General features: G+C 39.5%; 2 protein-coding genes across 2 annotated transcripts; both read left to right on the plus strand.

The window, feature by feature from the left end:
- Positions 1-3,712: 3,712 nt before the first annotated feature.
- On the plus strand, positions 3,713-5,390 carry LOC124484673. Its single transcript, XM_047045699.1, has 3 exons — positions 3,713-4,611; positions 4,706-4,854; positions 5,028-5,390. The coding sequence occupies exons 1-3, from the start codon at positions 4,374-4,376 to the stop codon at positions 5,367-5,369; spliced, it is 729 nt and encodes a 242-aa protein (XP_046901655.1). The 5' UTR covers positions 3,713-4,373; the 3' UTR covers positions 5,370-5,390.
- Positions 5,391-6,596: 1,206 nt separating this feature from the next.
- LOC124484354 lies at positions 6,597-17,222 on the plus strand. Its single transcript, XM_047045245.1, is given in 5 exon segments — positions 6,597-6,637; positions 7,981-8,007; positions 8,667-10,104; positions 10,615-13,712; positions 13,715-17,222. Coding segments are annotated over 3 exon segments (7,581 nt in total). The 5' UTR covers positions 6,597-6,637; positions 7,981-8,007; the 3' UTR covers positions 16,760-17,222.
- Positions 17,223-24,199: the final 6,977 nt, after the last annotated feature.

Raw genomic sequence — 24,199 nt, forward strand, 5'->3', positions numbered from 1 at the left:
TTTCATGGAATTGAAATGATCGTGTCTTAAGCAGTCCAGAGCAGGACATGGCCTCCATAGCACTTGCGCAACAATTAAGTCACAACAACCTGTTGCACTCATGCAACACGCCAAGTTTGGTTGAAATATCTGTTTGCGTTCCAAAGTAGTGAGTGTTCAAAGTGGTTTTTTCTGGTATAACACCGCAGGCCTCCTCTGCTCCACGTGGGAACGACGGAACCCAAGTTTGGTGACACTCACCACTCTCACGTGTCTTTCGCGGCTTCGCCGGCGCCTTTGATCGTCTCTACCAAACAAACGGTTTTGAAAATGGAAAATCCATCTGACACCCTTGTGAAGCTTGGTCTGAAGATCATCTGTGCCAAATTTAGTAAACATTGGACAACATTTGGGGCGTGTAAAAGGTTTTTACACTTTTCCATAAAATCCAAAATGGCGGCCGCGTCAATTCGGTTGTTATGAAACATTATCGATGGTCAAGCTTGATATCTCACAGGACATCAACAGACAAATAAATTACTTTATTAAGGTAAACACTTCAACAGTTATTAGCCAAAACACGTTTATGCTTCCGGCCACGCCCCCTTTTAGTCACATGACACAATTTTTGGAGGACATACTCAGAATAAGGTTCCGAGTAGGCATATCAAATTTGGTGTCACTGCCTCAAAGAACTGCTGAGATAAGACTTCATTTCCTGTTTGGTGTCTATTCTGCTGATTTTGATTGGCTCTCACGGACAAACAGTTGTAGGGATCAAAATGCTCTACCATAACTTTTGTGCGGCTTGGTCTGAAGAGCGTATCTGGTAATTTTGAAGAAGATTTGACAAAAACTGTAGGAGGAGTAGGCTTTCAGAGGTTTTTGATAAAACCGGAAATAGCGGAAAATCTATATAACCGGAAATTGACGCCATGGTGTGCATTGAACTCGCGTTGATCCAGGGAATCCAATGGTACCTCATTTTTGAAAATCGGTCATAAGGTTCAAAAGTTGCGTGTGTAAACACAAGTCCAACTTTGACCCGTTGGTGGCGCTAGAGTGCCCAAGTATGGGACATGAAACTTTGTGAATTGGACCAGGGGACTGTCCCCAATGATTGTGCCAAATTTCACAACTTTCGACCAAGCGCTTATGGGGGCTGCCATAGACACCAAGTCCTAAGAAGAATAATAATAAATATAGCTGCAAGCAGCAATGGAGGGGCCAAGCAGTCCAGAGCAAGACATGGCCTCCATAGCACTTGCGCAACAATTAAGTCACAACAACCTGTTGCACTCATGCAACACGCCAAGTTTGGTTGAAATATCTGTTTGCGTTCCAAAGTAGTGAGTGTTCAAAGTGTTTTTTTTCTGGTATAACACCAAAGGCCTCCTCTGCTCCTCGTGGGAACGATGGAACCCAAGTCTGGTGACAATCGCACAAATGGATGCTGAGTTACACTCTCACGTGTCTTCCGCGGCTTCGCCGGCGCCTTTGATTGTTTCTACCGAACAAACGGTTTTGAAAATGGAAAATCCATCCCGACACCTTTGTGAAGCTTGGTCTGAAGATCATCTGTGCCAAATTTAGTAAACATATGACACAATTTGGGGTGTGTAAAAGGTTTTTACACTTTTCCATTAAATCCAAAATGGCGGCCGCGTCAATTCGGTTGTTATGAAATATTATCGATGGTCAAGTTTGATATCTCACAAGACATCAACCGACAAAGAAATTACTTTATTAAGGTAAACACTTCAACAGTTATTAGCCAAAACACGTTTATGCTTCCGGCCACGCCCCCTTTTAGTCACATGACACAATTTTTGGAGGACATACTCAGAATAAGGTTCCGAGTAGGCATATCAAATTTGGTGTCACTGCCTCAAAGAACTGCTGAGATAAGACTTCATTTCCTGTTTGGTGTCTATTCTGCTGATTTTGATTGGCTCTCACGGACAAACAGTTGTAGGGATCAAAATGCTCTACCATAACTTTTGTGCGGCTTGGTCTGAAGAGCGTATCTGGTAATTTTGAAGAAGATTTGACAAAAACTGTAGGAGGAGTAGGCTTTCAGAGGTTTTTGATAAAACCGGAAATAGCGGAAAATCTATATAACCGGAAATTGACGCCATGATGTGCATTGAACTCGGCTTGATCCAGGGAATCCAATGGTACCTCATTTTTGAAAATCGGTCATACGGTTCAAAAGTTGCGTGTGTAAACACAAGTCCAACTTTGACCCGTTGGTGGCGCTAGAGTGCCCAAGTATGGGACATGAAACTTTGTGAATTGGACTAGGGGACTGTCCCCAATGAGTGTGCCAAATTTCACAACTTTCGACCAAGCGCTTATGTGGGCTGCCATAGACACCCAGTCCTAAGAAGAAGAAGAATAAATATAGCTGCAAGCAGCAATGAGGTGGCCAAGCAGATCAAGTGACCCAAAAAACAACATAGATATTGTCTGAACAGTGCCATAAATAGACCTACCAAGTTTGTTGTCAATTCATGAAAGACTTTCTAAGATAAGGCTACCTCATTGTCTGGTTGTTTTTGATATGAGGACCAATGGTTGGGCAAATTGGGTGGGCTTTTTGTTCATTCAGATTATATTTAAGTACTTTACCCTGATCATCAGGGTCAAAACACAGTACATTCTGTCATTTTTAGACGTAAGATGTAAGACTCTTTGTAAGGCTGCAAATACTCATATTATTGTAGTCAGGATGGCACGCTCAATCCTTTCCTGTAGCTCCAGTGCCCTGTATGTTGTATGAGATGTTTCCTTGTTCCAACACATTTTATTCAAATGAATGCTGTCATCAGAAGCCTGCTTACAAGCCCATTCAGTTTGAATCAGGTGTGTTGGAAGAGCTAAACTTATAAAACATGTGACAGGTTCCCCAGGACCAGGGTTGATAATGGATATTCATTCCAGGGGTGTTCAACCCTGGTCGTCAGTACCCACTGTTCTGTGTTTTTGGTGTTTCCCTTCTATAACACACATGATTGAAATGATTGGGTTGTTATCAAGCTCTGTGGAGGCCTGATAACGAGCATAAACTTGAATGAGGAGTGCTGAATTCACTAAAATTCACAAATGATAGAAAGGTTGCAAACACAAAGGGCCATAATGCAAACCAATAACATGAGAGATATTAACATTTAAAAAAATATGGACCAAAAATGCCATAATGTCTGCAATAGACACTAATTGAAGCATGCAAATTAGAAGGACAGACAGAAAGGTAGACATCACACAAACAAATCAAAGTCAAAACGGACGAGTTCCTATTCTGGAATGTGTCTGATCATACAATCAAGAGGTTTTCTCAGGAAGGATTCTCACACTCACAAAAAATTAAACTGGACACTGTATAGTATGTTTATACAGGTAATGAAGCACTATTGTCTCTTGCCTGTGCTCTTATTACAGATATTTTTAATATCTGGGTGAAATTGACCAGAAAGGCTATTTATACAAAAAAGTTTCATTATCAAAATGTCCATATTCGTCATTTTTTGCACTTTTTCATGAAGTATTGGGGATATCATTAAATCAATTGGAATTCACAAATGATAGAAAGGTTGCAAACACAGAGGGCCATAATGCAAACCAATAACATGAGAGATATTAACATTTAAAAAAATATGGACCAAAATGCCATAATGTCTGCAATAGACACTAATTGAAGCATGCAAATCAGAAGGACAGACAGGAAGGTAGACATCACACAAACACATCAAAGTCAAAACGGACGGGTTCATATTCTGGAATGTGTCTGATCATACAATCAAGAGGTTTTCTCAGGAAGGATTCTCACCCTCACTCAAAATTAAACTGGACACTGTGTACTATGTTTATACAGGTAATTAAGCACTATTGTCTCTTGCCTGTGCTCTTATTACAGATATTTTTTATATCTGGGTGAAATTGACCAGAAAGGCTATTTATACAAAAAAAGTTTCATTATCAAAATGTCCATCTTCGTCATTTTTAGCAGTTTCTTTAATGAAATATTGGGGATATCATTAAATTCACTCAAATTCGCAAATGATAGGAAGGTTGCAAACACAGAGGGCAAAATTTAAAAAAATATGGACCAAAATGCCATAATGTCTGCAATAGACAATAACAAAGCATGCAAATCAAAAGCACAGACAGAAAGCAGGTAGACATCAAACACACACAAACACATCAAAGTCAAAAAGTCTGGGCCAGGGATCAAGTTTCAGACATGTCTGGCTTGAAATGAACAAAGTAACAAATGCTGTTATATTTGCAGCTTATAAATACTTCCACTGCAGCGCAGTTTTAAAAAGAGACGCGCCAAGGAGAGGTCACACCTGAGAAGCATCACTTAATTATTAGTAGGTCGTAATAGGATAATGGCTAGCCCCTCGAAACAACCTAGAAAGGATGACGATAGCATAGTGGGATATTTGCACTGTGTGTCACCGGTGAAAACTTCGAGGCGGAATCTCCGCTACTTCGAGGCGACCCTACAGACCGGCCGAGAGGAATACCACAGAGTGGTAGCATTTTCGGTAGACAAGAGGATCCCGTTTACGCAAGTTTCGCAAAACAACAGCCCAGTGAAGCTGGCGAACGTCAGGAGAGGCCTCAGTAAGTACCCATCTGTCAATATTCTAGGTTCTTTAGTGGTGAGAGTAACATAGTGAGTTTTGTAAACTAATGGTTTGTATTGTCCTCCATTCAGGTTACTCCGATCCCAGTGGCTTCGACGTTCTCTGTTCAAATAGCACCACTGTGGAGGTGGTGGAGGACGTGGCTTTCTTCCCGAGAGAGCCTCGAAGCATGGGACAGATGACCATCGAGGAGGTGCTGCGCCTTGGACCAAGACAGCGCGTAAGTTGAGCTGCCCGAAAGCGTATAGGCTACTTAATTGTGAAGACAATGATAACATCTTTGTTATGTTTGTCTTGATTTAAATGGTTATCCTGGAAGTTTAAATGGTGGCCTAGGCTATTAAGTGCAATTGAAATAACGTAATTCCATGTGTTTTGTGCCGTTTTTAATAGGTGGGTGTGGTGGATGCCAAGATCCTGCCAGAGGGTACTGTGAGCAGAGTGGTACCTGTTGACGGGGTCCAGTGCGAGTTGAAGGAGCTTCAGATCTGCGATCCCACTGGCCAGACAACTCTCACACTCTGGGAGAAACTGATTCTGACTGTCGAAGTAGGCAAGTCGTACAAGCTGGCCAACTTGTCCACCAGGAAAGCCGGTGACCGTACGGTTCTACCACTCAAACGACTACCACTCAAACGACAACGGTTAGCGAAATTTCGGCCGTCGGAGAACCGGAGTCAGTCGAGGTCCATGGAGATGACCGCCAGGACACATCGATCGTCCGTGGAACTGTGACCGGGGTGCAGATAAGCGCCAAACACCGTTGTAGGAGATGACACACCAGTCAAGAGCCGTTTGTGAGTCGCTCGTTAACGCACAGATGCCAGCGCTGCAAGCTCTTACAAAAAGCCAGCTCCTTCGTGGCTTCCTACAGCGGAGTCTTGCTGCTGATGACCAGCGATGGCCAAGAGCAGTCGCCGATGTTCACAAACTCTGCTCTTTCTGTCTACTTGAAAGAGAAGGACATTGGCGATTCCATGGGGGACTTGCAGGTCATCGAAGAGCATTTCCTCAGTGTTGGTGACGTTGAGTTGTCTGTCAACGCAGAGGGGCTGATCGTTTCTGTAAAAGATATCGTAAGCGAAAAGGGTAGTCCAGAGTGTGAAGCAACAGGCTTTGCAGAGGGGATGGATGAGTTATTTTTAAAGGATGATAAGTTAAATGCCTGAACTCTTCGTTTTTTTTATGTTAGCCTAGGTATTGGGATTATTAGCCTACTATTTCTTTAATGTGTTGATAGCCTAGGCTACTGCCACCTGACCTGTTTTGTTTTGTTGGTTAGCCGATGTTTTCATCTCCTAATATTAGGCTGTTTACAACTGTAGGCTATATTAGCCAGTGATAGGCTAATTGTTAATTTTCAATAGTTTGTATTAGTATTTTGCATTTTTTCACTTTGAAGGCAACTCTTGTTACAGTTCGTAAAGTTTCTTGTTAAACAGATTTCATTTCTAATGTCTCCATATTGTTTTAGTTGTTTTCCTGTTTGAGGATTTTCGCTAATAAAGTCAAAGAACTTATATTGTACTATTTGATAAAGTTCACCAGTTGTGTCACTATTAATGTGAGGATGTTATGCCGTTTTTTCTGGAAGGAAAATAAAGTTTGATTGTTGATAACCAATTGGTGTTTTGTTAGCCTACTATTTACCTATCTATTTCAGTTAAACTGTCTGTGCCTGGTGATGTATATTGCAATAATTACAGACTAATATTTGTGGATTGCTTTTTTCAATGCTGCCTTTACTGACATACATTTTAAATTGTAGTTTCGAGTTAATTTGCCATTTATAATAGTTACAAGTAGGCTACATTAGAATTATTTTCTTCCTGCATCTACGTTTTCGATTATTAGTTTGGACTCAATGCGAACAGTTTGTAGGTGGTGGTGTATGCACCTTTAAATAGCATACACCAAGCCCGCCAATCAAATCCAAAGAAGAATTCAACTCAATGTATTAGAAGAAGACGATCAAAACCTCACTTTGGATTGACGACAGACAGGTGAGCCACGCTCAGAATATGTTTCAAGAAAATAAATCGATATGGCAATGTTACTAATTTTAATCTTGAACAACGTATGCAAATATAAGTGACGGTTGAATGTTACGTAAAATACCATAAAATGGTATCTTCGTGAAAGTCAGTTGGTTTAGCTAGCTAGCTACCTGTTAATTACAGAAGCTACTGGAAATGAGTCCTGTCCTCATGCCACATGGAGAACGGCAGATAAAGTTAGAGCTAGCCTAGCTAAATTGGTCGTCATGTAGTTATGCTAACTGAACTCCGTAATGTTAAACCTGTATTATAAGATGGTAGCTGAAGTTGGGATATATCTTGGATAAGCTGGGATGGCCGATGGGTGGTTGACCGTAAGTAAGGCATTTTTCCGTAACACGCTTCTGCTCTAGCCGTCTACCTGACGGTCTTCATGTCTGAAGACCGTCAGGTACAGTAGTTTACTCTACTGTAAAGGATTTGTCCAAGGTCAGAGACTGTACCTACATACTACTAGCATACAACTTAAGTAGCCTAAATTTGTTGGTCGTTTCTTTTCTATGAAATATATTAACTAATATAAGCGAAGGGTAACAAGATGAAGGTAACGGTGATTTTTGTTGGTTGAAATTAGGAAAAGGATTTGGCCCAGGTCAGAGACCGTAGGTACATACTACTAGCATACAACTTAGTAGCCTAAATATGTTGGTCGTTTCTTTTCTATGACATATGTTTAATAATCTAAGCGAAGGGTAACAAGATGACGGTGATTTTTGTTTGTTTAAATTAGGAAAGAGTATAAAATAATTTATATTGTCTTTGACGTTCGTGCCTCGACTGTCTCCGCATTGGTGAGATATCTAGACCTAGCTTGAAAGCTGCCGTTTATTAGTGTTCAGTAGCAGCGATGCTAATTGACACAAGGGAAATTGCCATTAGCCTATGCTAGAAATGTTAGCAATGCCATTTTGAAGTGGAAACGTAACTTCTTGCAATGTAATATTTAAAGTTGGTGGATGTTAGTTTTGTATATTGTTACGGTTTATAGATGCTTGAGTTTTAGCTCCTAATCGCCGATGTTTCCCCCCTGCTTAAAGTTAAGCTGCAAATATATTAATTGGTTGTGTAGGTTGCCATTTCGCATATCACATAGCACTGTTTCTATTGTGAGCAATGAATGCCAATTGCCACGTTTTGATAGCAACTGATTCTCATTAGTTTGAATCGTTTATTCTGTTGGGAATGCAATTAGCTTTTAAGTTAACGTTAGTTAACATATTAGTTATCCAACAATTGGTCTTTATCATGTGAAAACTAACAGTAACCTTCATTTACGCAAACTTTTCCAGATAAAACTTGTGACTGCTGTAGTAAAGGTAAGCTTAAGTTATTGATGAATGTGATGTGACTTACTGTACCCTTGCATATGAATAAAGAAAGCAAGATTGATAGGTGTAGAGGGAAAAGTGTTACTGCTGTTATGTGGTTGGTGAATTATTGCATTTCAGGAAATTAACTTATGGGAACATTCAATGGTTGGGCTCAGAGTATTTTGTATTTGGGTATTTTGTCATTCAGCCATTCCTGCTCCATGCTGTTGATTTAATTTAATTTACCTACAGGACCATCTTATAGGCTATGTTTTTATCATTTTTAATGTGTGGTTTGGCAGTATCTTGACAGTAAGGTTTGCTTTTATGCGAGCAACTGTCATGATTATTTTGGTGAAACCTAAGGTTAACGTTGAAGCCACTTTAAAGATACATTTTTCTTAATTTGTATTTATAGTCAAGCGTGTTTCTGTATGTTTACATTTTATAGACTTCAATTTGAATTTACACAGTATAAATAGAATAAAGGATAAGTATTGGATGTCTAAAGTAAATAGATTGGTGTTTTGAGAATCCTAACCATCTCAATAGTCTGTATACTAGAACTGTTGAGGATGTTATGATAATGATTATGAAATGGTTAAGCAGTAGTCTGGTATGTGACATTTCATAGTTTCTGATGCTTTTTCTATGTGTTTATTTAGATGCCACAATCCAGCAAGCGATCAAAGGCAGCGAAGAAGAGGATGGCTGCTCCAGAGGACCACGGGTCTCCTGTTGAGGTTAAACTTCCTCGTGAAAAAAAAGCAAAACCATCGGGGGTTGGGCCACCTCCCTATCCCAAGGCCAAACATACTAAACCAAACTCTACCAACAAACAAACGTACTCTGAAAACCACCCAATTATACCAAACTCTACAAACAAACAAACTATTACAAACTCTGAAAAACAACAAACTATTACAAACTCTGGCAACCAACGACTTTGTGCAACCCCTTTCCGTACACAGATTCCAGACTCCGTATCCGTACATCTTTGTCAAACAGACAAACTAACTTCAACTAACTCAATGCCTACCACTGTGAACAAGCACCCTGTTACTGATGATGGTTTCTCCTTGACTAAACCTGTTACTTTTCCAGAGAGATCAGTGCTGATGGGATCCTTTCATCAAGGTCATCCACAGTTTGGAGATGCACAGAACAAGCAGTGTGGTGCCATCAGTCTGACTGCAGTTTTGAAGAGCAAGACTAAGAGTGTGTTGACTTGGAATACTCAAGATTTAGATGATGTTTTGGTGAAAGGGACTTGCCTGTGTAGATCAATGAGAGCTCAGGGTAAAATAAGAGACCATGTCAGAGGAAGAGGTTACATTGCTGTGTCTGAACTGCCAACAAGACATAGGTTGTGGAATTCTGATTTCAGATTAAACTTTGCTGACTCGTTTACTGGATTTGTTCATGTTGAGGATTACGACCATGCTGTATGTGATGTTGCCATGCCATTTGATGTAGCATTACAACGAACACTGTTGAGTCATGACGCATGTCTCTTAACCATTTGTGCTAATACATGTGCTATTGTAAAAGAGGGAACATGGTTTGCGCTAATTGATTCACATGCTAATAGAAATGTTAACAAGAAACAACATATGGCAAGTATTGTTGCATATTTTAGCTCTGCTGAATCTCTGTACAGGTATGTTTTTGACTTTGCAAGCTCAGTTGGAGAAAATACACCACGCTTTGAGATAACTGGAGTTGAAGCAGTCATGATTGCTGTCAGTGCAGAGCTGTATGGAATGTGTAATGATGCAGGTACATCTTCCAGTTACATGGTAAACACAGCGATCTCTCCAAACAGCAGCCTGCTGTACAGTGATGTTGTGAAAGGAAATGGTAAGGTGTACAGACAGCAGGTAGTCAAGTCAACTACTGGAAATGGCACAAAAGATCCTGTGCAAACGAAAGCTGCTGCCACTGCTGATGTATTCTCAAGCACAGCACTCTACAGTGATGTTCTGAAGCAGAAGCCTAAGGTTTGTGATGATGGGTTTTCTAGTGATGTTTCCAAACAAAGTGTTGACATGCCTGAAGTATATGCTGTTAGATCTGATACCACAAATAAACACAGTGCACAAAGTAAGAACAGCCTAGACCACAATGCCGTTCAACCTACAACCTTTATTCTGAAAAATGACAAGCCTCTCAATCACTCTGTACCGAAACCTCAGCGTCAACCGAAAAATTCATTCCGTCTTAGGAAACGAGCCAAAGAAGTCCTTCCGAGAGAGACGCTGCCATCAAAAACAATGACAGACATACCCATTCAAACAAGTAAAGGAACAGATGTCATTATTAGCGATGTAAGAGTTCAGAAACAACATTTTAAACCTTTAACACGTCAGGATCAGGATGTATTGTGCGCACGTTTAAAACTTGTTAATGAAAACGTTCAGACTACCGTAGCAACAAACGTTGATGTCATGGGTTGTCCTTGTCAAATTAAGAATATAAAGCCAGATGGAAACTGTTTCTATCGTAGCCTATCTTTTAGCATATGTCAGAATGAAGAGAAGCATCTGAAAATTAGACGGTCTGTCGTGCAACACCTTGAAAAGAACAGTTCTAAGTTTGAATTATATTTGAGAGATGAGTACACATCTGTAAAGGATTACGTGACCAAGTCAAGAATGTGTTACTGTGGTTCATGGGCAACCGAGATTGACATATATGCTGCAGCTGACTTTTTAGACACAACTATAATGACTTTTAATGATGGAAGATGGAATGCACACCGGCCCACAACTACAAATCCACAGTCATGCACAGAAAATGGTATCTTCTTAAACCACACAGGCAACCATTATGAAGTTGTACAATGTGTTAAACAGAGAGATGCACAAAATGTTTGTGCAGGAATGTGTCAGCCTGGAGAGATTGATCTTTTGAAGACACGTTTAAGGAAAAGGAAATTAATGGATGGAAGAGAAAACGTGAAAGCTAAGAAAGAACGCGAACAGTACTGGAAGAATTCTGATTACAGAGAGCAAAAACTAAAAATTCTTAAAGATAAATATCACAAAGAGTCGCAAAAATATAAGCTGGATAATTATTTGAGGAAATATAAGACAAATCGTGAATTTCAGAAACTCAGACGTGAATACTGGAAGAGTAAATATAGGAAGAATCTTGACTTTAAAGAAAGTGTACGAGCATACTCTAAAAGTAAATACAGAAGGAATGTTGATTTTAAAGAAAGTGTACGAGCATACTCTAAAAGTAAATACAGAAGGAATGTTGATTTTAAAGAAAGTGTACGAGCATACTCTAAAAGTAAATACAGGAAGAATCTTAGCTTTCAAGCAACTGTGCGAACATTTTCCAAAACCAAATACAAGACAAACAGAAAATTTCAGTCTTTTGTCCGTGATTATGGTCGTAATAAATACAGAAGAAATACAATTTTTCAAAATCAAATCAAACAGCATAACAAGAACAAGTACCAAGAAAATGAAAATATCAGTGTAAATAAAATTCAAAGAAGCTGTGAGGACTATGCATGGTGGCAAAAGAGACGAGAAAATTTGGATTTTGCTATAAGTCATTTCCGCCAAGAAGTCAGCAGAGGTCCAGAGTATGTATGCTGTGTGTGTCATCGTTTACTTTTCCGAAAACAAGTTGTTGAGTGTAAAAGACTTTGCTATGAAAACAAAGGAGAGAAAACTGCTGCATTGGCTGACAGGTGTATAACACTTAAATATTTACATGTGTGTGATGTTGAAAGTGAGCATGAGAACCATTTGTCTGACAATCCATCAAGTACATTATGGATTTGCTATACATGCCATCGGAAAATACTTTGTGGAAAACTTCCAGACCAGAGTGTTGCCAATAACATGTATTTGGAGGAAATTCCAGCGGAACTTAAGTGTCTAAACTCTTTAGAGCATCATTTGATTGCACGTCATATTCCTTTTATGAAATTGCTGTGTTTGCCCCGTGGTCGCCAGAGAGCTTGTCATGGCCCCTGTGTCTCTGTTCCTATCAATAACGCAGATGTAACAAACATACTTCCGAGACATGAATGTGACGACAAAATGATAAGAGTAAAACTGAAAAGAAAATTGACATACAAAGGGCATTATGAGTACATGTATGTCCATACTGACCGTGTCAGATATGCTCTGAAATATTTAATGACACACAATAAATTGTATGATGATGTGAAGTTCAATGAAGACTGGGTCAATACTCTGAATGAAACTGATGATACTGAGAAAGAGGTATATAACAAAGGTGAAACAGTAAAAGAAAGTAATGAAGACAATACTCCTGAAGAGCCACCAGAGGAAGATTTGACATATATTGAAGGACAGAATGGACTTTTGTCAGATACATCCTTACAGCCGGTTGATCTGGGTTCAGAGATAATTGATCAGCATTTCCAGGACATCCTAAATGTGGCACCAGGTGAAGGCAACAGTCCTGTTAGATTGCTAACAGATCAAACCAATGAAGCAAAATGTTTCCCTGTCCTCTATCCTACTGGTGGGCCTACTTTACATACTGAAAGAGAAGAAAAAATAACTTTGTCACGTTACCTGAATGCACGCATACTCAATGCCGATGGCCGTTTCGCACAGAACACAGACTTCATTTTTTATGCACAGTACATATCAGAAGTTAATCAAGTTGTGTCTAGTGTTTCAGTTGCATTACGCAAAGGTGAAGGTTTGTCTATGAAAAAGATGACACAAGACATGCTAACAAACTCAGACTCGCTACGTCAAATATTACGTAATAATGAAGGATACAAGTTCTTAAGAGGAATTCGTGGCACACCTCCATACTGGATGTCAGTACAGAAAGACCTTTTTGCCATGATAAGACAGCTTTCCATACCCACTTTCTTTGCATCTTTCAGCTCTGCTGATTTGAGATGGCCTGAAATGCTGAACTCTATCCTGAGAATAGAAGGAAAACAATTAAATGTTGATGAGCTTGACTGGTCGGAAAAATGTGGTCTTATACGACGCAATCCTGTCACAGCAGCAAGAATGTTTGATCACAGGTGGCATTGTTTTCTGCGTGATGTAATCATGTCTCCAGCTGAACCCATTGGGAAAATAAAAGACTTCTTTTACCGTGTTGAATTTCAACAACGTGGTTCACCTCATGTCCACTGTCTTTTTTGGGTTGAGAATGCTCCTAAGATTGACAAAGAAAGTGATGCTGAAGTAGCACATTTCATAGATACCTACATCACTTGTGAGACTCTACCTGAGACTGACCCAGAGCTTTATGAGACTGTGAATTGTGTGCAGAAACACAGCACGAGACATTCCAAGACATGTCGTAAGAAAAACACAGTGTGCAGATTTAATTTCCCACGACCACCATCCAACCATACCTTTGTCACAAGAGGAGGTAACTCAGAGGACTTGAATGGCAAAGATGAAAATACAAGTGGAACTGGAATTATGAAGAAAGTCAAAACTGCGTTGACAAAGCCTGATATGAATTTCAGTTCAGCAGATGTATTTTTTGAGTCTATTGGAATTGATCAAGGTTTGTTTGAAAGAGCATACAACATATGTTCCAAAAAGAAAAACATTGTGCTAAAGCGAAGTCCAAAAGACATTTGGGTAAATCAGTACAACAAAGACTTATTGCGTGCATGGCAAGGCAATATGGATATTCAGTATGTCACAGATGCTTTTTCAGTAGTGGTATATATACTGACATATACTGTATCACAAAAGCAGAACAAGAAATGGGATTGCTGTTACAACGTGCACAAAATGAGGGAATGCATGGGAATCTTGATGCAAAAGCAGCATTCAAACAGCTGGGAAGTGTATATCTTCACAACAGAGAAGTCTCAGCCCAAGAGGCAGTGTATCGATTAACACATATGCACTTGAAAGAATGCTCTCGTCAAGTACAGTATATACCTATTGGAGAGAACCCTGTTAGGATGAGTTTGCCTTTGCACATACTCCAAAATAAATCTCAACATCAAGTGAGTGATGATGAAAACAGTCTTTGGATGACCAATATAGTTGAAAGGTATAAGAACAGACCCAGGACAGCACCATTAGAAAGTCTATGCCTTGCCAGTTTTTGTTCTGAATATAGAGTACTCTCAAAGTCACAAGTTTCCACTGCAAAAAATTCAGATAACATAATCAAGCTAAACAACGACTGTGGATTTTTGAAGCAAAGGACCCGAACTGAACCTGCTGTTGTGAGGTATCCCAGATTTTCTCCCACAAAAAACCCAGAAAAGTACTTTCATTCGTTATTGCAACTTTTTTTGCCATATTATGATGACATTCACCTTAAGCCGTCACAGTTTGTTTCCTACGAGGATTTCTACAAAAATGGTGCAGTAAAATGTGGCAGTGATATTCAAAGAGTGCAGTTAATTGTTGATTCTAACAAAGCTTTATTTGAAAAAGAAAGCGATGAAATCGATAAAGCCAAACAGTTGCTGGAAGACGACATTGACTTGGAAGATGCCTGGGCTCAAATATGTCCTGAAACTGAAAACGAGCGTCTTTATTGTTTAGAACTGATGAAAGATAAGGTCATGCCTGATGACGATGATGATGAGGAACTCATTCCGGATCTGTCAGCACGCCCACAAACCACATGTACTCTTGAAACAAATCATGTGACAATGCCCAGAGAGGATGCATTGCATTTACTACGGTCATTAAACGAGGAGCAGTCTGCAATATTATATCATGTTCGTCAGTGGTGTTTAGATAAATTGCTTGGACAAAATCCTGAACCATTTCGATTGTTTATTACAGGTGGAGCAGGAACAGGGAAAAGCCATTTAGTCAAAGCAATACATTATGAATCCTCTAGACTGTTATCTCAACTTGCTGAAAGTCCTGATGATGCCACCGTCATTTTAACAGCATCAACCGGTGTGGCTGCATATAACATTGGTGCAACAACCATTCACAACACATTCTCCATCGGTGCCAATATCAGATTGCCATATCAACCTCTAAGTGATGATAAAGTAAATTCTTTAAGAACCAAAATGGGCAACTTGCAAATTCTCATCATTGATGAAGTGTCCATGGTTGACCACCGCCTTCTAGCCTATGTTCATGGTAGATTGCGTCAAATCAAGCAGACTGGTGATTACTCTGTTTTTGGAAAAGTCTGCATTGTTGCTGTGGGTGATTTCTATCAGTTGCCACCTGTAAAAGGCACTCCTCTCTTTGCTGATAACAACGGAGCCAACTTGTGGGACAACAACTTTGAAGTTGCAGAACTAACTAAAGTAGTCAGACAGCAAAATGCAACCTTTGCGGAAATGTTGAATCGCCTGAGAGTTCGTAAAAAGAAAGAAGCTCTAAGTAGCCATGATGTTCTCACATTAAAGCAGTGCGAAACAGGTGAAGAATGTAGTGACATTCACATATTTGCTACAAACGCAGAGGTTGATAAATATAACATCCAGAGACTGCAACAGACCTGTCCTGACGCAATCAGTATACCAGCTCAAGATTTTGTCCGTAATCCTAAAACTGGAAGAATGGAACAGAAAGTAGGCTTTCACACAAACATTTTCAATTCCTGTTTGTCGGATTGTGTTTCATTGGGAATTGGAGCAAAAGTGATGTTGAAGAAGAATATAGACGTGTCTGATGGTCTTGTCAATGGAGCATTTGGAACAGTTGTCCACATCAGTAAACGTCAACAAGATGATGATTTACCCACAACTATTCATGTAGAATTTGACGACCCAAATGTTGGCAAGATTCAGAGATCAAAATCAAATGTGAGGTTTTCTGAACGTTCAACGCTAATTGAGGTAGAAGAGGACAAAGTCACAAATGCTGGTGGAGTACGCCGTCAATTTCCCCTCAGACTGGCTTGGGCATGCACAGTTCACAAAGTCCAAGGACTCACTGTTGAAAAAGCTGTTGTATCACTAAAAAAGATTTTTACTGCCGGGCAAGCATATGTTGCTTTGAGTCGTGTGAAAACTCTCAGTGGACTGATAATTGAGGACTTTAAAGAGTCAAGCATATATTGCAATAACAAAATAGACATGGCAATGAAAAGCTTGCCTCTGTTTACATTTGAAAAGTCTGTTTTCTCTAATGTTAACCATACATGTACACTAGCACTTCACAATATACAGAGTCTGAAAGCTCACTTTCAAGATATTTCTTCCCATAAAACTCTAATGAAAGCTGATTGTATTTGCCTAACTGAAACATGGCTCAATGTAGGCACTGAAGAATTACCAGAACTTCCAGGATTTCGCTTCAACCACAATCCAAGAGCAAACTGTTACGATGACACAGAGCCCCTCTTTACAGAACTGAAACAACAACAAAGAGGTGGAGTTGGTATGTATTATTCAGACAACATTGACATTAATGTTTTGATTCCAGAACAATGCAATTTAGAATGTTTGTATTTTGCAATACCTCATGTAGATTTGACAGGTGCCGTGTTGTACAGGCCTAGCACTTATAAAATTGACGTGTTTCGACAACAGCTGTTAAAGGTTATCTGTGAACTTGAGAAGCATCCAGGGAAGAGAGTTATCATGGGAGACTTTAATGAGGATGTCTTTGTATCATCTACAATTCTAAAGTTAATGGAACAACATGGATACACTCAACATGTCCAAGCAGCAACAACTGAAAAAGGTACGCTAATAGACCATGTATACATTAAAGGCACAGAAGATGTTATTGTTGAAGTTGTACAGACATACTACAGTTTTCATGAAGCAATACTTATTTCCCTCATGTAATATGTTCATAATTGATCTGTAAGATATTGACCATTAAGATACTTTCTGTATGTGTTTTATATAGGATCATTTACATATAAGATTACGTCAAATACCGTCCACATAGTCTTGGGTGGGAATGGGGGTGGTTGCAAGGAGAGCATAACATTGGACGGCTCCTTAAGGGGATGGTATGGGTATATATAACAGACACAGGGAATTAAATTAGTCATTCATTGAGACAGTCAAAATATTACTTTCTTTTAAATTCTTTTTTTTTATACAATGCAATGTTAAATTGTACATAGTTATTGTGTTTTATTAAGAATGTTAAACTAGACTTGAAATACATTTCTTAGAGTTAACTTTTAATTTAATGTATTCTTCCAAAAGATTTTGGACTTATGGAGTTTACTTGGTTAGACATTATTTTTATTAGATTTTTCTCCAACATCTTACTAAATATTACAATTGAATTTGTGAAATTAACCACATAAATATGGATTGGAAATTATTTCATGGTTGTATTTGGGCTACAAGACATTTCAGTTCAGTAAACATTGGACCTTCTGAACCCTGAGAAGACAGCAGACAGAGCAACGCGAGTCATGAGATCTCCAGAAAGACACCTAGAGTGAGTATACATTTTTTAACAGACCATTTTTAAAAATAAATACAGTATTATACATCCTTAGTGAATGGGTATGTTGCTGTCTTTCACCTGTATTCTCACACATATAGTTTTGCTAAGTTTATATCTCTCTTCTAATTCTCAGGTTTGGATGACCGCACAATTTTCTAAACCATACAATGGTGCTTCTGGAGTAAAGATGTGGTCAACGTCATCTTTGTCAGCATTGAACAGCCACAGTCTGAACATTTAGCCCCTAAATCTGGCAATCTCTTCATAGACTTCATTCACTTTAAAGAAGGAGTGAAAACAACCAAATACACTGGAATCAAAAGTTGCAAAGCTTGCAATCGTTTGTATGTGTTTACTGTTAATGTTGTTTTCCTATCTCTAAAAAGAAGCAATCATGTGGGGAATTATTTCTCAAAATGTCTCTGAATGGCAAATGACTGATATGAGTGATAGTTTAGTGTAAGAAACCACTGTACTTGTCAAATGTCTTGTATTTTGGATGGTCTTACACTAGGCGGTATTGTAATGTGCCTAGAAGGTGATCATGCTTTCCCATGCCTCAGTGATGATACGAAGGTTCATGTAGGTTGGCTGTTTCTCAACGGGTAGAGAGGATCCTCCAGTAACCATAAGGTTGGCGGTTTGACACAAGACTCCTTCTGTCTAACTGTCCTTCAGCAAGACACAACACCAGTAGCTCCTGATGGGCTTGCAAGCACCTTGCATGGCAGCTCCACTGCTGTGTGTGTGTCTAACCTAATCTGACCTAAATGATTTGACCCTTGACTACATCATTTGCACTGTCTCATTGATGAAATATCGATAGGCTACTATATATAACAAGAAAAATGATATTTAATATTGTGATATTTTACTGTCATATCTTTTTTTAATGTTTATTTTATTTTCCCAATAAATACATTTATACTGCAATCTGAATTTCTTGAAAAACAAATCACACTACAAATTGGGAACATTTAATTTGTAACAAAGTGTAAATCAAACATGAACTACTTTCACTTCATGCTTTTGTGCAAAAGGTGTAACCTACAAACAACATACCATTTTATGTTAACATCACCCAAGTGGGAATCATTCATTTAAACTATTGTTTACTATCAGGACCCAATTGATGTTAAGCATTTCATAATATACTGGGTACTAACTGTAAAACGTGTTTAAAAATGAAGCAAAAGCGTGAGCACAAAAGTATTGCTCATTAGCATGAAGTGTTTCTGAGGCCACGTACAAATGTTGATATCAAGACATCAAATCATTGCTGAGATATAACTTCACTTACTGTTTTGGAAACATAAGCTGTACCGGACAAACGGTTTAGAAAAACAAAAAAACAGGTAATGACTTAAATGAGACTTGGTTAGAAGATAATCTGTCCCAAAGTTTTGCTTAGTTGCAGTGCCTCTACAGGTCAAATGGAATAACTTTTTAAAAAACCTCTTAAGAACAGGGCCCTGAGTTCCTAAACCAAGTTTGGTATGAATCCTTCAAAGATTTGCAGAGATACGACCCAACTTCCTGTTTGCTGTCTTAATTGCACCATTTGATTGGCTGCATCGGACCAACGGTTTAGAAAATTAAAAAAGGATGTTAGAACTTTATGAGGCTTGGTCTGCAGATAATCTCTGCCAAATTTGGTGAAGATTGGACAATATTTGTAGGAGGAGTAGATACGTTGTGTTTTTTCTGTAATTCAAAATGGCGGCCGCATCAATTCGGCTATTATCACAAATGATCCTATATCACACACGGGATATCCCAAGATATCGGGAGACAAAGGAATCACTTAATAAAAGCAAACAAATCAACAGTTATTGACCAAAACACATTTTTGCTTCCTGCGGCCACGCCGGGTTATTACATGACACCAAATTAATTGGACAGCCTCAGAAGAGGGTTCCGAGTCATCACACCAGGTTTGGGGTTGATTTCTTAAAGATTTGCTGAGATATGATCCAACTTCCTGTTTGGTTGCTTTGTTGCCAATTTTGATTGGCTGTACCGGACAAACGGTTTTTAAAATCAAATATCCTTTGATAACTTCTGTGAGGGTTGGTCTGATGATGATGTGTGCCAATTCTGGGGAAGATTTGACAAAAATTGAGGGAGGAGAAGCAAAAAAACGTTTTTTCACAAAATTCAAAATGGCAGAAAATCCATATAACCGGAAATTGACGCCATGGTGTGCGTTGAACTCGTCTTGATCCAGGGAATCCAACGGTACCTCATTTTTGAAAATCGGTCATACGGTTCAAAAGTTACGTGTGTAAACACAAGTCCAACTTTGACCAGTTGGTGGCGCTAGAGTACTCCAATGGGAGACATGAAACTTGGTGAATATAAAGAAGGGACTGTGCTTAATGAGTGTGCCAAATTTCACAACTTTTTACCATACGGTTCTAGGGGCTGCCATAGACTCCAATGACAGAAGAAGTGTAATAATAAATATAGCTGCAAGCAGCGATGTGGTGGCCAAGCAGTCAAATGACCCATAAAACACTTTAGAAATCCTCAGAACAGGGTTCCGAGTGCATGCAGCAAGTTTGGTGTGAATCCATCAAAGATTGGCTGAGATACGACCCAACTTCCTGTTTGATGGCTTAATTGCACATTTTGATTGCCTGTACCGGGTAAACGGTTGTGAAAATCAAACAATCATGTGATGGCCTTTGTGAGGCTTGGTCTGAAGATAATCTCTGCGAAATTTGGTGAAGATTGGACAACATGTGTAGGAGGAGTAGAGAAAAAACATTTTTCAATTAATTCAAAATGGCGGCCGCATCAATTCGGCTATTATCACAAATGATGATGGGTCACACACGGGACGTCCCAAGATATCATGAAACAACGGAATCACTTAATAAAGGCAAACAAATCAACAGTTATTGGCCAAAACACATTTTTGCTTCCTGCGGCCACGCCCAGTAATGACATGACACCAAATTCATTGGACAGCCTCAGAAGAGGGTTCCGAGTCATCACACAAGGTTTGGGGTTGATTTCTTAAAGATTAGCTGAGATATGATCCAACTTCCTGTTGGGTTGCTTTGTTGCCGATTTTGATTGGCTGTACCGGACAATCGGTTTTTAAAATCAAATATATTTTGATAACTTCTGTGAGGGTTGGTCTGATGATGATGTGTGCCAATTCTGGGGAAGATTTGACCAAAATTGAGGGAGGAGAAGCAAAAAAACTTTTTTTCACAAAATTCAAAATGGCAGAAAATCTATATAACCGGAAATTGACGCCATGGTGTGCGTTGAACTCGTCTCGATCCAGGGAATCCAACGGTACCTCATTTTTGAAAATCGGTCATACGGTTCAAAAGTTACGTATGTAAACACAAGTCCAACTTTGACCAGTTGGTGGCGCTAGAGTGCTCCAATGGAAGACATGAAACTTGGTGAATATAAAGAAGGGATTGTGCTTAATGAGTGTGCCAAATTTCACAACTTTTTACCATACGGTTCTAGGGGCTGCCATAGACTCCAATGACAGAAGAAGTGTAATAATAATAATAAGAAGAAAAGGTAGAATCACTTATGTGGCTTCGCCGCTTCGCGGCTTGGCCACCAAATATAGCTGCAAGCAGCAATGTGGTGGCCAAGCAGTCAAATGACCCATAAAACACTTTAGAAATCCTCAGAACAGGGTTCCGAGTGCATGCGGCAAGTTTGGTGTGAATCCATCAAAGATTGGCTGAGATACGACCCAACTTCCTGTTTGATGGCTTAATTGCACATTTTGATTGCCTGTACCGGTCAAACGGTTGTGAAAATCAAACAATCATGTGATGGCCTTTGTGAAGCTTGGTCTGAAGATTATCTCTGCGAAATTTGGTGAAGATTGGACAACATGTGTAGGAGGAGTAGAGAAAAAACATTTTTCAATGAATTCAAAATGGCGGCCGCATCAATTCGGCTATTATCACAAATGATGATGGGTCACACACGGGACGTCCCAAGATATCATGAAACAAAGGAATCACTTAATAAAGGCAAACAAATCAACAGTTATTGGCCAAAACACATTTTTGCTTCCTGCGGCCACGCCCAGTAATGACATGACACCAAATTCATTGGACAGCCTCAGAAGAGGGTTTCGAGTCATCACACAAGGTTTGGGGTTGATTTCTTAAAGATTAGCTGAGATATGATCCAACTTCCTGTTGGGTTGCTTTGTTGCCGATTTTGATTGGCTGTACCGGACAATCGGTTTTTAAAATCAAATATATTTTGATAACTTCTGTGAGGGTTGGTCTGATGATGATGTGTGCCAATTCTGGGGAAGATTTGACCAAAATTGAGGGAGGAGAAGCAAAAAAACTTTTTTTCACAAAATTCAAAATGGCAGAAAATCTATATAACCGGAAATTGACGCCATTGTGTGCGTTGAACTCGTCTCGATCCAGGGAATCCAACGGTACCTCATTTTTGAAAATCGGTCATACGGTTCAAAAGTTACGTATGTAAACACAAGTCCAACTTTGACCAGTTGGTGGCGCTAGAGTGCTCCAATGGAAGACATGAAACTTGGTGAATATAAAGAAGGGATTGTGCTTAATGAGTGTGCCAAATTTCACAACTTTTTACCATACGGTTCTAGGGGCTGCCATAGACTCCAATGACAGAAGAAGTGTAATAATAATAATAATAAGAAAAGGTAGAATCACTTATGTGGCTTCGCCGCTTCGCGGCTTGGCCACCAAATATAGCTGCAAGCAGCAATGTGGTGGCCAAGCAGTCAAATGACCCATAAAACACTTTAGAAATCCTCAGAACAGGGTTCCGAGTGCATGCGGCAAGTTTGGTGTGAATCCATCAAAGATTGGCTGAGATACGACCCAACTTCCTGTTTGATGGCTTAATTGCACATTTTGATTGCCTGTACCGGTCAAACGGTTGTGAAAATCAAACAATCATGTGATGGCCTTTGTGAAGCTTGGTCTGAAGATTATCTCTGCGAAATTTGGTGAAGATTGGACAACATGTGTAGGAGGAGTAGAGAAAAAACATTTTTCAATGAATTCAAAATGGCGGCCGCATCAATTCGGCTATTATCACAAATGATGATGGGTCACACACGGGACGTCCCAAGATATCATGAAACAACGGAATCACTTAATAAAGGCAAACAAATCAACAGTTATTGGCCAAAACACATTTTTGCTTCCTGCGGCCACGCCCAGTAATGACATGACACCAAATTCATTGGACAGCCTCAGAAGAGGGTTCCGAGTCATCACACAAGGTTTGGGGTTGATTTCTTAAAGATTAGCTGAGATATGATCCAACTTCCTGTTGGGTTGCTTTGTTGCCGATTTTGATTGGCTGTACCGGACAATCGGTTTTTAAAATCAAATATATTTTGATAACTTCTGTGAGGGTTGGTCTGATGATGATGTGTGCCAATTCTGGGGAAGATTTGACCAAAATTGAGGGAGGAGAAGCAAAAAAACTTTTTTTCACAAAATTCAAAATGGCAGAAAATCTATATAACCGGAAATTGACGCCATGGTGTGCGTTGAACTCGTCTCGATCCAGGGAATCCAACGGTACCTCATTTTTGAAAATCGGTCATACGGTTCAAAAGTTACGTATGTAAACACAAGTCCAACTTTGACCAGTTGGTGGCGCTAGAGTGCTCCAATGGAAGACATGAAACTTGGTGAATATAAAGAAGGGATTGTGCTTAATGAGTGTGCCAAATTTCACAACTTTTTACCATACGGTTCTAGGGGCTGCCATAGACTCCAATGACAGAAGAAGTGTAATAATAATAATAAGAAGAAAAGGTAGAATCACTTATGTGGCTTCGCCGCTTCGCGGCTTGGCCACCAAATATAGCTGCAAGCAGCAATGTGGTGGCCAAGCAGTCAAATGACCCATAAAACACTTTAGAAATCCTCAGAACAGGGTTCCGAGTGCATGCGGCAAGTTTGGTGTGAATCCATCAAAGATTGGCTGAGATACGACCCAACTTCCTGTTTGATGGCTTAATTGCACATTTTGATTGCCTGTACCGGTCAAACGGTTGTGAAAATCAAACAATCATGTGATGGCCTTTGTGAAGCTTGGTCTGAAGATTATCTCTGCGAAATTTGGTGAAGATTGGACAACATGTGTAGGAGGAGTAGAGAAAAAACATTTTTCAATGAATTCAAAATGGCGGCCGCATCAATTCGGCTATTATCACAAATGATGATGGGTCACACACGGGACGTCCCAAGATATCATGAAACAAAGGAATCACTTAATAAAGGCAAACAAATCAACAGTTATTGGCCAAAACACATTTTTGCTTCCTGCGGCCACGCCCAGTAATGACATGACACCAAATTCATTGGACAGCCTCAGAAGAGGGTTTCGAGTCATCACACAAGGTTTGGGGTTGATTTCTTAAAGATTAGCTGAGATATGATCCAACTTCCTGTTGGGTTGCTTTGTTGCCGATTTTGATTGGCTGTACCGGACAATCGGTTTTTAAAATCAAATATATTTTGATAACTTCTGTGAGGGTTGGTCTGATGATGATGTGTGCCAATTCTGGGGAAGATTTGACCAAAATTGAGGGAGGAGAAGCAAAAAAACTTTTTTTCACAAAATTCAAAATGGCAGAAAATCTATATAACCGGAAATTGACGCCATTGTGTGCGTTGAACTCGTCTCGATCCAGGGAATCCAACGGTACCTCATTTTTGAAAATCGGTCATACGGTTCAAAAGTTACGTATGTAAACACAAGTCCAACTTTGACCAGTTGGTGGCGCTAGAGTGCTCCAATGGAAGACATGAAACTTG

Source organism: Hypomesus transpacificus, chromosome 22 (genome assembly GCF_021917145.1).
Source record: "Hypomesus transpacificus isolate Combined female chromosome 22, fHypTra1, whole genome shotgun sequence".
NCBI classification, from domain to species: domain Eukaryota; kingdom Metazoa; phylum Chordata; class Actinopteri; order Osmeriformes; family Osmeridae; genus Hypomesus; species Hypomesus transpacificus.

Excerpts from the sequence above, each read along its gene's own strand:
- LOC124484673 (XM_047045699.1), top strand. The coding sequence starts at position 4,374 with ATGGCTAGCCCCTCGAAACAACCTAGAAAGGATGACGATAGCATAGTG. Across the intron at positions 4,612-4,705 it reads GAACGTCAGGAGAGGCCTCA|GTTACTCCGATCCCAGTGGC; the intron begins GTAAGTACCCAT and ends TCCTCCATTCAG. Across the intron at positions 4,855-5,027 it reads GCCTTGGACCAAGACAGCGC|GTGGGTGTGGTGGATGCCAA; the intron begins GTAAGTTGAGCT and ends CGTTTTTAATAG.